Here is a 15,445-nt window from a genome sequence, read left to right on the forward strand (position 1 = left end):
ATTTTACTCCGAGCTTTTCCTGAAACATATAGCCATGATGATTAGGCCTACCATGTACCATGACCAATAACAGCACTAGATCATGTAGATGTCAACAAGTTCACATAAGCCGTATAATCCTGCATGGCGCATGTGGGGCATGCGTCTAAACCAAAGCCCCAAAATCACTTGTTTTGGTCTATTTCAGTTTCACTTGTGTTTCCCCCGTCTCCCAGTCCATAATACATTTACAGTTTACAATCCCCGATCATGGCCCAACAAAAGGTCATCGGTTGACTAAAGGAACACAACTGTTCAATGTATTTATAGTTGAATGCGATCAAACTACGTCTTTTCAATCGTGGATTGTAAATTTAACCCCATGGGCCTAGGGAAGGCCCTATAACAATACTTTCGACACAGTTATTATCTCCGCTGCCTCCACCATGTTACACACAGTGCTCACTGCTGATTCTAAAATGCGCCACCTAGTCAAAACAGGACATATGTTCTTCTAGGAATAGATCTCTTTCCAATATTTCGTCATTCCACTATCGTCATCACCTCATCATACTTTCATTGACATTACAGGCACACATCCACAGAGCACTCTTCAAATCATCTACACAGTGGTTATCCAACTAGGATTATAAAGGTAATTTCTTAGCCCCGCACAGTGGGTTTCAGTCTTGATAAAGGGGCACTATCCAAGATAAAGTTATAAGAAGTAGTCAATAGGGGTCTCTCACCTCTCACTGTATGTCCACACTATTCACGCTTGTACGAGGAATACATTCAATGCTGAATCTAACAACACCCAGTGCCCTTACTCTGTATATTAGTCACTGGAAGATGGCCCATTTCACTCCTTCCTTCTACTTCACCTATAGTCTCATGGCAAACGCCTCGGTTCTATGATATCACATTCACTTTCAGCTGTCATGCAACGCAACAACTGTGCTATCTGCCATCGCACATCAACGAAGAAGTGCAGCCGCCCACATTCCACCTCACGTCTGTCCGAGCAGCTGCAATCCTCGAGGACGCCCCACTGTACCACGATTTCACTACGATGTTTGACAAGAAGGAGCAGTGCGCGAGATAGGCTAATGAGCAGACTTCCCTCGCTTGAGTTTCGAAAGAATGTTCCATATCGCGCTAAGCTGACCACTGCTGACCATGACAGGCGTGCATTGGACTGGTACTGGTTGGAATTGAACATTGAATATGCTGGTGGTGACGCTTTCTGATGAGAAGTTGGTCGTGACTGATTCAGTATCCTTGGACTTGTCCACAGCATCGTTCAATCATTGCTCTCTGAGCTGCCTTGATTCTGTACTTACCCAAATACTAAGACCAAACGCCTGTTGACTGTGCTTTAAGAGAGACTGGCGCCATGCCTAGAGATATGACTGACCCCTATTGGCAAATTTGTATGACTTTATCTTGCCTACCTAGCTGCTGCCTATAGTCTCCCTTTAACTGCGGAACACTTCAAAGTCGATAAAATGCCATGTTCCACCTTTAAATGTGTTCAGACCGCCATTTTCAAAATAATCAAGTCAGGACACTGCCTTCTAGTCTCATAATAAATTTTGCTTTCCTCAATAATAACATTTCTTCTTCTTCAATGCTTTCATCATTCCAAACTTCTCCTCCTCGGACTTTTACAGGGGTACAGTCATGGCAATCAAAACCCAAATACTGAGACCAAATGCCTGTTGACTGTGCTTTAAGAGAGACTGGCGCCATGCCTAGTCTCTCTTAAAGCACAGTCAACAGACACCAACCCCCTCAGACTCAGAAACCACAAACGCCCAACCCTTCCTGCTACCTTAATACTTCTGGGTATTACAATCATATTATAGAGAGTAATAGACCCATTCTCCGGAAAGCGCTAGAATTGCGTAATAAAACCATCTTCTTTCCGGCAACAGAGCTTAGAGCAAGTAAGGCATGTTGAAGGGTGTAGAATGAATTATTGCTAAACAACAATAAGAAATTGCGTCCTTTCTAGTCTACTAGGGGTTGCCTGGATGTTGAAGATAGGGCATATCAAAAATGGCGCAAGATGCGCGTTTGACTCTTCAATCGGGCTTCCCCCCCCCTTTTTTGATCTAGCCAGGATCAAACAACATGCCCCGCAGACACAATCGGGCCGATTGTGTGCATGCCATCTACGAGGGAAGAAACGTCTCGTAGGTAGAAACGAGAGAATGTGGAGTGATTACTCCAACATGCAGCGGAAACGACTTCTTGAAGAGCAACTCCTCGGTAGTTAGCCCAGGAGGTGGCTAGTGCTCTAACTTCGTGCGCTGAGATGTTAGCTAGCGCACGAAGATCAGAGGAAGTCTTCAAGGTGTTGTAGGAAAGACGAATAGTCTCCACAATCCACCTTGAAATAGTGGCGGCCGCTATCTCTCGTTTATTTCCCTCCTTATAGGACAAAAACAAACGCTCTCTCCCCTGGCGGATACCGGGAGGTTTTGTCCTATTTATGTAGAACTTTAGGGCCCTGACGGGACATAAAGTTCTGTCAGGAAGATCATAAGAGATCGTTCCTGACAGAGAGGGAATAGTAACCGGGGGCCGAGAGGCGGCCGGTCCCTGGTTCTTCGCCAGAAATCCTAGTATAAAAGCCAGGATAACCTCCCCTCCCTCTCTAAAAGCCAGCTTCTTAAAAGAAAGTGCATGGAGCTCTGATCTCCGTTGGGCGGTAGCAAAGGCTACTAGAAAGACCGTTTTGAGTGTCAGATATTTCATGGATGAAATAGACATGGGTTCAAAAGGATGCCTCATGAGCACCTTAAGGACAACAGAAAGGTCCCATTTAGGGGTGTTGTGAACCGGTCTAGGACGCTCTAATAACATTCCTCTGAAAAGAGGGGTTATTTGGTCCTCCCAACGAAGATCCCAGGTGCTTAAAACACGGAGGGTAGAAGCGATGGCGGACTTGTACCCTTTTATAGCCGTGACAGATAGTTGTCTTTCCGTGAATAATTCAATAAGGAAATCAACTAATCTGTATATAGAGGGAGAGATCGGATTAACTCCGTTCTCCCTGCACCAGGAAGTGAAGGTAGACCACTTTCCTTGATACACATCAAGGGTAGACCCCCTTTGAGGTGCGGACATGCGCTTGACAGCGATGTCCGAAAAGCCTCTCTGGTGGAGATGCAACTGGATAAGTTCCAGGCGTGAAACTTGAAAAATCCAGGGTTCTGGTGGTAGCATCTCCCCAGGGGGTGCCACAGGAGGTGCTTCCAAGTAGGAAGACTCCTGGGGTGATCTATCAGGAGCTCCAGCAAGGCTGGGAACCAGGCCTGATTTGGCCAGCAAGGTGCGATGAGAGTTATTCTCACCGGATGGCTGGTCAAGATCTTGTTCAGGACTGGTTGGATGAGAGGGAGGGGTGGAAACGCATATGCGTTCAGCCCGACCCAAGAGGCTGTAAGGCTGTCGACTTCCAGGGCCTCTTCGTCCGGAAGTGGAGAGTAATAGATGGGAAGGCGATTGTTCAGCCTGGTGGCGAACAGATCTACCTTCGGAGATTGCCAAAGGCGACAAAGGTCGTCTACAATCTCCTGATGGAGTGTCCACTCTGTCTGAACTAGCTTGTTCTGACGGGACAGGGCGTCGGCAAGGATGTTGCGATTGCCCGGTATGTGTCTGGCACATATCGATACTCCAAGGTCGGCACAAAGATGGTAAAGCTCCCAAGTTAGCTGGCAAAGAATGCCGGACTTTGTGCCTCCCTGTCTCCTGACATATGCTACTACTGTAGAATTGTCGGAGAACAGGGTTACTCTCCGATTCTTCAGGCGAAGGGAAAGAGCCCTCACGGCAAGAAGGACAGCCTTCATTTCCAATATATTTATTGGAAGAATGGTCTCCTCCCTTGTCCATAGACCTCTTATGGACATGTCCCCGTTGTTCAGATGTGCTCCCCACCCTAGTAGGGAAGCATCTGTGAACAGGGACACTTCTGGGGGCGGTGGAGCAAGATCTACACCGCTTTGGAGACGAGTCTCCGACTCCCAGAAGTTCCAGACGTTCTTGAGTAGGTATTGAGGTATCAATACCAACTTGTCTAATGGGTCCCTGTGGGGTTTCCATAGAGACATTAGAAACATCTGGATGGGACGCATATATAGACGGCCAAGGGGGATTTGGTCTGCTGCCGAATTCAGAAGTCCCAAAAGGCTCAAGCATCGCCTTGCGGGAGCTTGAGTCCTTCCTCTGAATTCTGCGACGAGATGAAGAATTTTCTTTATCCTGTCTAGGGGGGGCAGCATTTTCCCTATGGCCGTAAGGAACCGAACTCCAACGTAAACGAAGTCTTGGGATGGTATGAATTCTGACTTTGATTCGTTGATAATCCAACCTGCGGAAACTACTTTTTGCTTTAGAACCTGAAGTTGTTGCAGTAGTAGTTCCCGCGATTTGCAACGGAGTAGCCAATCGTCTAGGTAGTGATGGAGCTTGAACCCCATCACGTGAAAGGGAGCGACGAAGGCTGTGACTATCATCGTAAAAATTAGGGGTGCCGATGCCAGACCGAACGGCAGGGCCCTGAATTGATACGTCTTTCCTTCGTAATGGAATCGAAGGAAGTGTTGATAGTCTGGATGGATCGGTACATGTAAGTACGCATCCATTAAATCCATCGATACCGCCCAATCGTTGGGCTGTATCGCCGTTGCTATAGACCTGGTGGTTTCCATCTTGAAATGAGGAACATTCAAGAAGGTGTTTAACCTGGAAAGGTCTATGATCAGCCTCCATGTCCCTGCTTTCTTGGGAACCAAGAAAACGTGGCTGTAAAAGCCGGGGGAGCATGGATCTTGAAGGACCTGGATAGCTTGCTTCTCCAGTAATGTCGCGACCTCTGCTTGGAGGGCAGAGGCCTTGACTGGGTCCTTCGGTGGCTGAACTGGGGTTGGATATATGGTAGTCGGGGGGGGTACGGTTGAAATCTAGTTTCACTCCGTACCTCAACTTGTTTGGGACTGGGGACCCCTTTGGGCACCAATCGTCCCAAATGTCTGCAAATTTTTGCAGACGGCCCCCGACTACCGGAGTCGGCTCCTTTTTGCGTCCGGGAGGAGAAAGGAGGGGGGAGTCACCTCTTCCGGCCAGCACCCCTTGGGCGAAAGGAGTGCTTAGTCGGACCGGATCCACCCTGGTTAGAGGAAGTATTTTTCCTCTTTCCAGTCCGGCGACCCTCCGCTTCCCGTCGGAAGGATCCAGCAGGAGCAGGCTGACTAGGCGGGGTAGGCCTAGGCAGGACCTGCCTGGCGTACGGGATTGAACCCGATGCCTGCTGGGGCCTCTCTATCTTTCTAGCGTTAGGTAGAGAGGTCTTGGCCCTCTGTGTCGCAGTGGGGGCATATAATTTGTCCCAATCTTTCTGTGCTTGAGCCGCCTCTTGTACAGAATCTGCGAACAGGAAAGAACCGTCCATAGGAGCGGTTCTTAAGGCCCCTTCCAGCTGGAGGGATCTGATGACATTGAGAGAGCCCAGTGCGGCGTCTCTACGGAGTAGGACGCTATTTGCTGCGGTCTTGGCGGACAGCGCAATAGCGTGCCTAATCGAATGTGACAAGGATGTCACAAGCGATTTTGTGTCATCAGATAGTGACTCATTATCTTTTAGGGATCTGGCTAGGGCCAGGTTAGTGTGCTCTGCGTAGGAGAGCACCGCTAACGTGTTTTTGGCCAGACCCTCTTGTGCTCTAAGGTCTCGGTAAGCCGAGGAGGAGGTCACCCTAGGCACGAGTTGGTCCAGCTGTACATCGTCCTTTAATATGGAAGTCGATGCTGCAGCTGGACAGCCGGCCGAGCTGACTCGATAATAGTCAGCGCGGTACTGCCTAACGGGAGGAAGTTGTGCCGTGAACAACTTCCCCGGTTTACACCAAGCTTCCGGTCCGACTGCCGGAAGGACAGGGATGGAAGTACGTTGGTGGGCGCCTTGTGAGTCTCTGATTGTACGCTCCAAAAGTTCAGAGACTGCTAACACCGACGGGGAGAGAGGAAGGAATTCAAGTGCCCGAGTGGAGCCTTGAGAAACCTGTGGATTGGGATCCACTTCCTGTCCCCAGAGTGAAAAGGTCGGTGTTGACAAGGCTGGCAGTTCCGGCGGGGTAGGGCACAGATCCTGCGGGAGGTACGCTCTGATCAAGGATCTGAGTGTCCTCATATCCGACAGGATACTGGCCTCCTCTGGTGACAGCTCCTCCTGATTGGGGGAGCGGTAGCCTGGCTGAGAACTCTCGTTCTCAGAAAATTCCTCTAAAATAGAGGAGTCGGATGGTGGGTATCCGATGGGACCAGGCGCACCAGAGGAACCGGAACCCTGCTCCAGATGGCTGAGTCTATCAGAAAGACCTGCTACCATCTGGATGAGCTGGGACAGTTGCTGTCCCGACTCGGGTTCCGGACCCGACGTGCGGCTTCTCTCAACGACGGGCGGTTGAGGCGAGGGTGAGCGCATAAGCGAACCCTGGAAGCCGTATGTGCGGGCGAATGGGTCTTCCGGAAGCGGAAGTTGCCCATATTCTGAACTAGAGTTCAGATGTCCTCTCTGCGTAGCTCGTTCCATGGGAACGACGCCTCTGCTACGAGGAGGGGGTGGCACTTCCGGTTGGTTCCACCCAAGAGGTTGGCCAACGTAGGAAGGTGCCTGCATTTCCGGTAGGACGAAGTCCGAAACCGGAAATGCCCGTAACTCCTTCGCCGGTATGGAGCTACCGGAAGCCCTTTTAGAAGGAGGTACGGAGGGCGGAAACGCTGTTACCGAAGACGCATGGCGTTTCGGAGGTGGCGTTATAAGGTCCGGCCCTACTCTACTGTGTCCGTGAGGACTGGGGTTATTTCGCAGTAAAGACTGAGAAAAACCCCCAGTAGAGTCTTCGGTTACTGAAAAACGGGAACCCGCGTCAGTAACCGGAACTGCAATCGGCGGACCGGAAGCAGGGTGCTCCCGCGGGTACAAAGGGCTTGTACTCGGGGGAGCGGACGACAGGGGAACCGGAAGGTTCCCTGAGGTCCGGGGTATATTAAACCCTTGGAGACTTATTGGATGTAAGTCTCCCTTGGGACCACAGACATTAATAATGTCAGATCCCGCATCCTTCGCAGCCGCGGCCGGAACCGGAACTCGGCTGACGGAAGGGGTGGTGGCGGGAGGTTTGCTAGACCTCCGGGTTATATGCCCGGAAACGGAACCGGAAGAGGGTTTAGGCGTCTTCGCGGCCCGTTTCCCGCCACCAGACGCATTCCTTTGTGGTGAGACAAAGGATGCCGTCGGAGGGGTACGCCATATAAAAAATGGTACCAATGACAATAAAAACACTGGGAACCCCAAGTAGGCCAGAAAGGACGCAATAATTAATGGAAAGGAAAACATGCCTACTTGAATTAAACACTATTGCAATGGATCTGAGTCTTGTTCATTACAATAGAGCGGAGAATAGCCTACTTAACTCTACCCTACCAAGATCAAAATAATGGAGCCGGGTCGACTAAGCTAGCTAAGAAAATGTCTATAATTAAATAGACTGGACAATACTAATGCCAAGATTAGTTTGGCGGTCTACTCCGTAGGTGAATGAACCCAAAAATCGTCTAGACTTGGCTGGTTGAATTTGGTTTTAAATCGAATTCACGGCAGCTTTGAAAAAACGATGTGCTTCGTAGAAGCACAAGAGTAAAGACTGAATATGGCGGCATGAGATCGGCGCGATCTCGCGGGATCGGTCAGGGCGCCGCCTGGCGGCCGAGCTGTTAACTCAGTTCTCCCTTTAGAAAATTAAAGGGATACTCTTGTGTTTGAGCCCAAATGGAGTAACATGCAAAAGTGTTCCATGGGTAAGTTTGAATGACACAAAATGCAGTTGGCCTTATCGAATTGACGGAACTGGCTTGGGACTTTTAGTGCGGGATCGATTTCCGTCTGGGCCGCAGGAATGTTCAACTTGGTGTTATGACTGTGGTAGGTGGTGAGGAAGACCTTAAGGCATTAATCACAGATTGAAACCGAAGAGTCCAGCCGTGAATAAATCGCCATGTCCCATCGCAGTTGACCCGAACGGGCCACCTTGATGAACGTGTTGGTCACCAAACGTGTACAGAATTTTAAAAATCCAACAGAATCGAACCAATAACCACAACAAAGCACTACACTACCAGCAAGAATGTGTATAACATTGCCAAGCTCATCAAAAAATAGACGTGTGCAAATCTATGATCAGTAAGTCGCATTCGGATAAGTACGGTCACATGATCATCAACCGCCCGAAACTTTGACGTCCCAGCCATATTCCAGTCCAGTCCGTTCCGTGAAATCGATGATGGCGTCGCGCCGCCTGTGTCCCTTTGATGTCAGTGCACCAGTCTTGACGATAATTGAGGAAGTTTAATAAGGGATGGTCGTCTCATGTTAGAGTGCAGGTTGTTGAGATCAACGCTATGATCTGTGTGGTTGGACGTCTGTTCACGTGATGAGGTTACCAAATCAAAAAAACTATTCATCCTGAACTGGAGGCGAGGTTCATGTAATCCAGGCAGTCCAATCCAATGATACAAAACTAAGCGTCCAGCGTCCAAATCTGTGTCCAGGTTTTACCAACTACCTACTTTCTCTTTAGATTATAAACCTCAGTCAAATCCTCTTTCTTTTCACCAATCCGCTTCGTACTCAAAACCTTACCATTAAATATTAAAGTCTCCTCCATCGAATTATTCACGTACTTCCTGTGAACAAAGGGGATATAAGGCTGTAATTGGGAACACTGGACTTGTGCAGTGGAACCTTTACAAACTCCATTCGTGCCATAAGTCTTTTGTAATATCATGAGCGATTCCTTAGGAGCGGGGAATTCTAAGCCTTCAAATGGTCTCTTATGTAGCGGAAAGATATCTGAGCGACGGAACGTGAAGAGAGACCGCCTCCATGGGTCTATGTCCCAGATATGCGTTACATTGCCAGTATAGAAGAATATATCCAAATATGGCCACTTCATCCGGCCAATATCACTCGCCTCCCATAACTCCGTAGCAAAGATATTATGGAATTTAATAAGATAATTCGGCTGGTACATTTTCTTCGCTGTGTAATCACTACCAGAGAAGACGCGTAATAATTCATCCCTGTGGCTTAAGTCCATGAATATGTCCACGTCGCGATCCCACGGGATTAATCCGTGGTGTCTCCAGCTTCCTAATAACGTCCCCCAGGCAATGAAGTAGGTCCAATGCATACGCCGACTGACGTTATCCACTACGTGAAGCAAGTCTAGGAATCCATGCCTTTGTTCAGCAGTAGGTGAACGGTATGTTAACAGTTTGCATATTGATCTGCTTCGCGATATGCATTTCTTTGCATTAATCATGGGATAGACCGTGGGGAACTTGAGCGATTTGTCAACCATAGGAATGAAGTCAGTTGGAGTCACATTGGCACTTTGAGCGGGGGCAAACCAGACTGAAAAATACAAGTCAGATATATTTACGATTAAAAAAAACGTGTTAAATTTGTTCTACCGATAACCACATTAAAGACAGAAGGAATGCAGTAGAATGGTAAGTGTTAAGTATCAAGGGATAATAGCAGTGAAGCATGGATTTGAATGGTTTCATGTGATAACGATAATTGAAAAGGCTAGAATATCATAGTTCTGATATTCTTGAGAGTCATGACATCAGCTAACAAGGAAGTTTAGCGACAAAAGGCATGCTCTAATGACTATTCTTGATAATACCCATGCCAGACTTGGTCAAGTGCTATCACTTACTGGTACGTGTGATGAGTGTATTATTGCAAAATAAGTCAAATCACGCAGCGAGCCATGATATATTGATAATTCATAATCCGAACAACATTTAGGTCTACCCCCTCCCCCTTCTCCATGAGCAAAAGCGGTATTAAATTCTCAAAAGCCCTCTCCTTGCTGTGTAGGTACTTACTAAATGAACGCCACATGTTAGATTGAATGATAGCGGCGTTTACTCCATACAAATTTGACCCGGCTTATTCAACCCGGTTCAGAATTTGATCCGGATCAAGTACCTCGTCATGGCGCTATAAATGGCTCAGCGATAGATAAATGACTGCAGGATGGCGATAGCAAATCGAAAATGATGATAAAGTGAGACTGACAGCGTGGTTTGTGTTGACATATTTGATTCTAATCTCCACAAAGATTCAAGACTGATAAATACATAAATAGGAGTTATGGTGTACCATAAATCAACCAATCAAAACATCGGATCTCGTGAATTTTGCCGCGGCAGAATTCAGAATTATGCCACGGCATAAATAGGAATTGTGGTGTGGCATAATTAGACCAATCACAAAGTGGCAATCGTTTTATTTATGGTGCGGCATAAATCGCACTTCCGTCCACAATTCCTATTCATGCCGCGGCATAATTCACGAGATCAGATGTTTTGACGATTGATTTGTGCACCACAATTCCGATTTACTTCCGTCCTCCATAAATGACACTTCCGTCCACAATTCCTATTTATGCCGCGGCATAATTCAAGAGATCCGAGGTTTTGATTGGTCGATTTATGGTGCACCACAATTCCGATTTATGCCGTGGCATAATTCTGAATTCTGTCCACTCGCGCCAGCCATGTACGCACATACGGTGTTCATGCATGCTTGAGCACTGGTACTACAGTACATGCTGATATAGGCTATACCCGGTACAGTCATTAAACCAAAATGTCGACTTACCACATCCTGCCTTATTCGCTATCTGCCTATTGAGATCTTGCACAATGTCGCTAATAGCCCTGACGCTCGTATTGCTGGATGTACTGCGCGATAGAAGCAACCAGATCACACTGAAGACGAACACCGCAGCCGCCACGATCTGGCACCCGCATCCCAATCTCTTTAACCTCATCATCTCAGCAATGGAGGCTGGCTACCAAATGTGCAGTGATACAGCTTGCACACTATCCCGTGGAATGTCACATGAAGTATTGATCTACGGAGATAACTCGTTCCTTCGTACTGCCTACTCCCGCTCGCTGAGAAGCTGAGCCACTCGTATAAAGGGAATAGGGAGTTTGAGATCCGTAACTTATAGTAAAACGTATATACTTATAAGTATATAAATATAACCACAACTTATGTGATGACGTATTCGTACAATAATGAAAAACATGCACCAGTGCCTTGTGACCGGCAGATCGAAACCGCGGATTCCGTAGATTTCGCCACTACTGCGTAGTGATATAGATATATCATTATTAAAGTAGTTCGACGATTGAAGGAAAGGGGCCATCTCGCAGTTCAACGAATCGTGAATGAACCTTGACATTTTTAAAGGTTCTTTTTACACGGATTTTTAATATTTCCTTAGAGAAAAATATATTCTCTGCTTTTAGCTACACTGATCAGACTGATGAAATCCCTCAGTTCACTCCATGTAGTAGGCCTATCAAACTCCTGAAAGTCACCATGAGTAAAACATATTTCTCCCTGATGATTTATGAATGAAATCCAATTATAATCTCACCATAAGCCTGTAGATTTCCGCATATTTCCCGGCATCAGCTGCAGCATCTTAGACGACCTCATCGTGGTGACCGTGGATTACAATGTGATTCCATGACCTCAGTGAGTGCCCTAAAACTTAGAATATTTCTTTGCAAAAGAGGCGGGATAAAATTCAAGTCTACCACTCGGCCAACGAGGAAGCTTGTCGAATATCAAAATATTCCGCTTAGTATTCACTGTTCCTTATCATATATAGTGCTCTCTCTTTATATATAATGCTACCTCTAACCCTAACCCTTCAACTAACGGCCCGGGAAGATGGAGGGGGATATTACCAACGAGGCATCATTAAGGGATTTATATAAGGCTTCCGATATAATCCCATAATTCGCCTTCGCGTATAAATTTAAGATGCAGTATAGCCATCTACAGTATAGAATAGTAACTAAGATCGGGGCACTCAGCCGGTGTAACATCTGTGGTTGTTTCCCATGTGTCAGTGTTTCCAAACAATAGGCAGCTAGAGAGACCATGACTTTTCAATAGGGGGAAACACAGAAAAACTTGTCAATCTATCTTTTAGCGTTCCCAAACAATGAGGGGAAACACTCAAAAATAGAAACACTCAAAAACATTACACCGGGTCATGACAACCTCGTTTACACAGCCAGGGGTCGTTGCGAGCTCCTATGGTCACTTGCACTGGCCCTGGTATCATGTTGTGCTAAAACATATTTGATTGGTCAACGAATAACGTTTGACATGCAAATAAGATATAAATAATGTTTTGACACTTGGCATATTCATGGCATATTGAATCGGCGAAAAGGGCGACTTATCAGTCTACATAACCATTAACCCTATCATGCGATCACAAATCAATTGACGGCATAATGGAACTCCATGGACACGGGATATGAGCGCTCGTATATCCGTGTCCATGGAGTTCCATATATGAACGCAATTGATTTGTGATCGCATCAGGGTAAATGGTTATGTAAATTGATAATGCCGCCCTTTTCGCCGATTCAATATGCCATGAATATGCCAAGTGTCAAAACATTATTTACATCTTATTTGCATGTCAAAAGTTATTCGATGACCAATCAAATAGGTTTCAGCTTAACATGATGCCAGGGGCAGTGCAATTAGTGACCATAGGAGCGCGCAATGACCCCTGGGTAAGGAACGAAATCCGTGCCTCTAGTGTCAAGTTTGGTAATCAAGTCTCAAGAGAGTGGTTGAGACCGCTGAATTCAAAACGAGGCTTGTTTGCGCATAGTGCATTTACACTGTAAACTGCGAGTCACGCCAATAACACACGAGCTGGTATTCTTCCATCCTGTCGTTAATAATGCGGGATTCGAGATGGCAGCACTTGGGCGCATTTGGCGTTGTGAGACTGATGGTTGATGGAATGCAAGAGCACTACTGTACATGTGGCTATGAAGATTGAAGCAAACCGAGAGTGTAATTGGTCGTATGGCCTTTTATGAGCTGGAAGCAGCAGCCAAACCGACATCACATGTAAAAAAGGCATTTATTGCGTAATGAAAATTGAAGCAACAGCAAACCGATATACATGAAATTGGTTTTATGGTCTATGGAAATTTAAGCAAAAGCCAAGCCGATGCGCTGTATTGGTTTCATGGCCTACGAAATTTAAGCAGCAGCCAAGCCGATGCGCTGTAATTGGTTTCATGGCCTACGAAATTTAAGCAGCAGCCAAGCCGATGCGCTGTAATCGGTTTCATGGCCTACAAAATTTAAGCAGCAGCCAAGCCGATGCGCTGTAATTGGTTTCATGGCCTACGAAATTTAAGCAGCAGCCAAGCCGATGCGCTGTAATTGGTTTCATGGCCTACGAAATTTAAGCAGTAGCCAAGCCGATGCGCTGTATTGGTTTTATATGGCCTGTGAAGATTGAAGCAACAGCCAAACTGATAACCAGGTAATTGGTTTAAGGCCGTTGAGATAGGAGCACCAGCCGAATCATCGATACAATTGGTTTTGATTGTCAATAAAGGCCACGACTCGGCCCCCTCAGCTTTTGTCTATTGTCTCTCAGCAGAGTTATAATGCAATGAAACTCGCCATTCGATTTTTTCAAATCTTACAAATTAGTTGAAAACGTCTCTCCTTCTCCTAAGACGGTCCTTATAAATACAGTTTTTTTACAGCCTGTCCTCAACCTGATTATAGTGCCAGTGGTTGGATTAATGGTTGACCATAGGCACCACCATTTTGGCTAGAACTCGTAATCCTAAAACAATTAGAGCATTTTCAAAAGAACGTGAATGACAATTTCAAGGGCGGGAGTCTGTACTTTATTTTCAAGAGAACAGCCTCCGGGGTTTTAAATGGGCATTCACTTCGTTTTGGAGTAGTTCTCAATGCTTGAGGATTTCAAGTTCTAACCAAAATGGCGCTTCCTTTGGTCAATCCTTAAAGTGTATGTGGATTATTTCCTTTACAAACACTCCCAGTATGATCTCTCACAGTATGAGTATGTGTATATTTGCATTACCTTAATAACATCAGCATATTGCGCAATTGTGAGGCGATTTGGAAGGCATGCAGGCAAACGAGGAAAACTACGGTTAACACTAGATTGAGGCATGTTTTGACGAACTTAAACAGTGATTGCTACTTAAATAACCTACATCGGGTCGTTTACCATCGACAGTCCCCGGGTGATGGAGAACCACGTAGACAGGTTATTCAGGGCACTTGGCAAGGTAAGAGCAGAATGAATAGAGAACCTGAAGACTCGCACATTTGTTCCGAGAGACACCGATTCCTGTTACACCGTTCGTTACACGCCTTCTCCAAAGCAGCGATAATATTCAAGCATATTGTCTCTGCCAGAATTGGCTTCCATTGCACGTGTATTGCATGTACATGTGTAGCCTATTGTATACACATTTACGCGGCCAGAATGCCCGAAGAAAATGCCGTAAAAGTGGCGATTTGCCAAAGATATTCGAGTCGGCTGTAAGGAACCCTGTTTAATATTACTAAGGTGAATTTGTATTCCCATTTTGAACCCATTAAAATTGTTCAAGGGCCAAAACTCACCTCGCTTCAAATCATCGTCTGCACGAACAAACCCGATCACACAGTAATTTTCCATTCGCTACCGAAATAGTTTGCATAAAACCCCTCAAAATTACTTTGTTTGAGGAGGAATTTCTTCCGGCAAAGACTTGAAATGCAAAATGACAACCAGTTTTGAATTTTGGAATAAAAAAGCCACAAAAAGTCTTGTAGTTTCGTGGATGAGGTATTTCACCACATTCAGATTGCAATTGCGGCCATTTCAAGCAGTGACAGTAGGACCGCGCCTTATCACAATACTATCACTGCACCGGAGTATGAGTCACAGGGTAATTTAATTGGCATACTCCGCGCAGATTTGAGGTGTGAAGGGGAGGTAATACTATCGCTGTATCACTGCTTGAAAAGGCCGCCGTTGAATTTGAAGAATTTGCTGAAATCGCTCATCCAAGTCTCTATTGGACTTTGTGCACCTTCTTCTTAATTCAAAAAAGGTTGTCAAGTTGCATTTCAAGTCTTTGTCGAACTATTTTCTCTTAAACGATGCTTGTGTGCACTGTTTTCGTACCGTATGGAAAACTGCAACTTGGCCACCAAGGTTATTACATCTTATCAAAGATATACCTCGACTACCTTTAAAGGTATCAGACCATGAGGATCAGGATGGAAAACTTCTCTGTACTGTGGTTTATTTTGTTCAGCACCTAACGTTGCATACAGATAAAATGTATCGGTGTTGCAAAAGCGATATGTGCATGAAATAAATCGCAAGAATGGTAGGCTTGCCAGCTGCCCGCTGTCTGACGCTGCTTTGCTTGGCCTATCATAATCGAGTCAATTGATAAAGGCCTACACACAGTAAATCGAGCTTTACTTGGAAAAAGTGTTCCA

At 46.1% G+C, this 15,445-nt stretch overlaps 1 protein-coding gene across 1 annotated transcript; it reads right to left on the bottom strand.

The window, feature by feature from the left end:
* Window positions 1–7,823: 7,823 nt before the first annotated feature.
* On the bottom strand, window positions 7,824–11,178 carry LOC135486726 (uncharacterized). The gene is made up of 2 exons (XM_064769796.1): window positions 10,727–11,178; window positions 7,824–9,466 (listed from the first exon to the last, which is right to left on the bottom strand). Exons 1-2 carry the CDS (start codon window positions 10,899–10,901, stop codon window positions 8,616–8,618), a joined length of 1,026 nt encoding a protein of 341 aa, XP_064625866.1. The 5' UTR covers window positions 10,902–11,178; the 3' UTR covers window positions 7,824–8,615.
* Between the last annotated feature and the right edge of the window lie 4,267 nt (window positions 11,179–15,445).

This window comes from Lineus longissimus, chromosome 4 (assembly GCF_910592395.1).
Source record: "Lineus longissimus chromosome 4, tnLinLong1.2, whole genome shotgun sequence".
In the NCBI taxonomy this organism is placed as follows: Eukaryota; Metazoa; Nemertea; class Pilidiophora; order Heteronemertea; family Lineidae; genus Lineus; species Lineus longissimus.

Excerpts from the sequence above, each read along its gene's own strand:
- LOC135486726 (XM_064769796.1), bottom strand. The coding sequence starts at position 10,901 with ATGATGAGGTTAAAGAGATTGGGATGCGGGTGCCAGATCGTGGCGGCT. Across the intron at positions 9,467-10,726 it reads AGCGAATAAGGCAGGATGTG|TCTGGTTTGCCCCCGCTCAA; the intron begins GTAAGTCGACAT and ends TGTATTTTTCAG.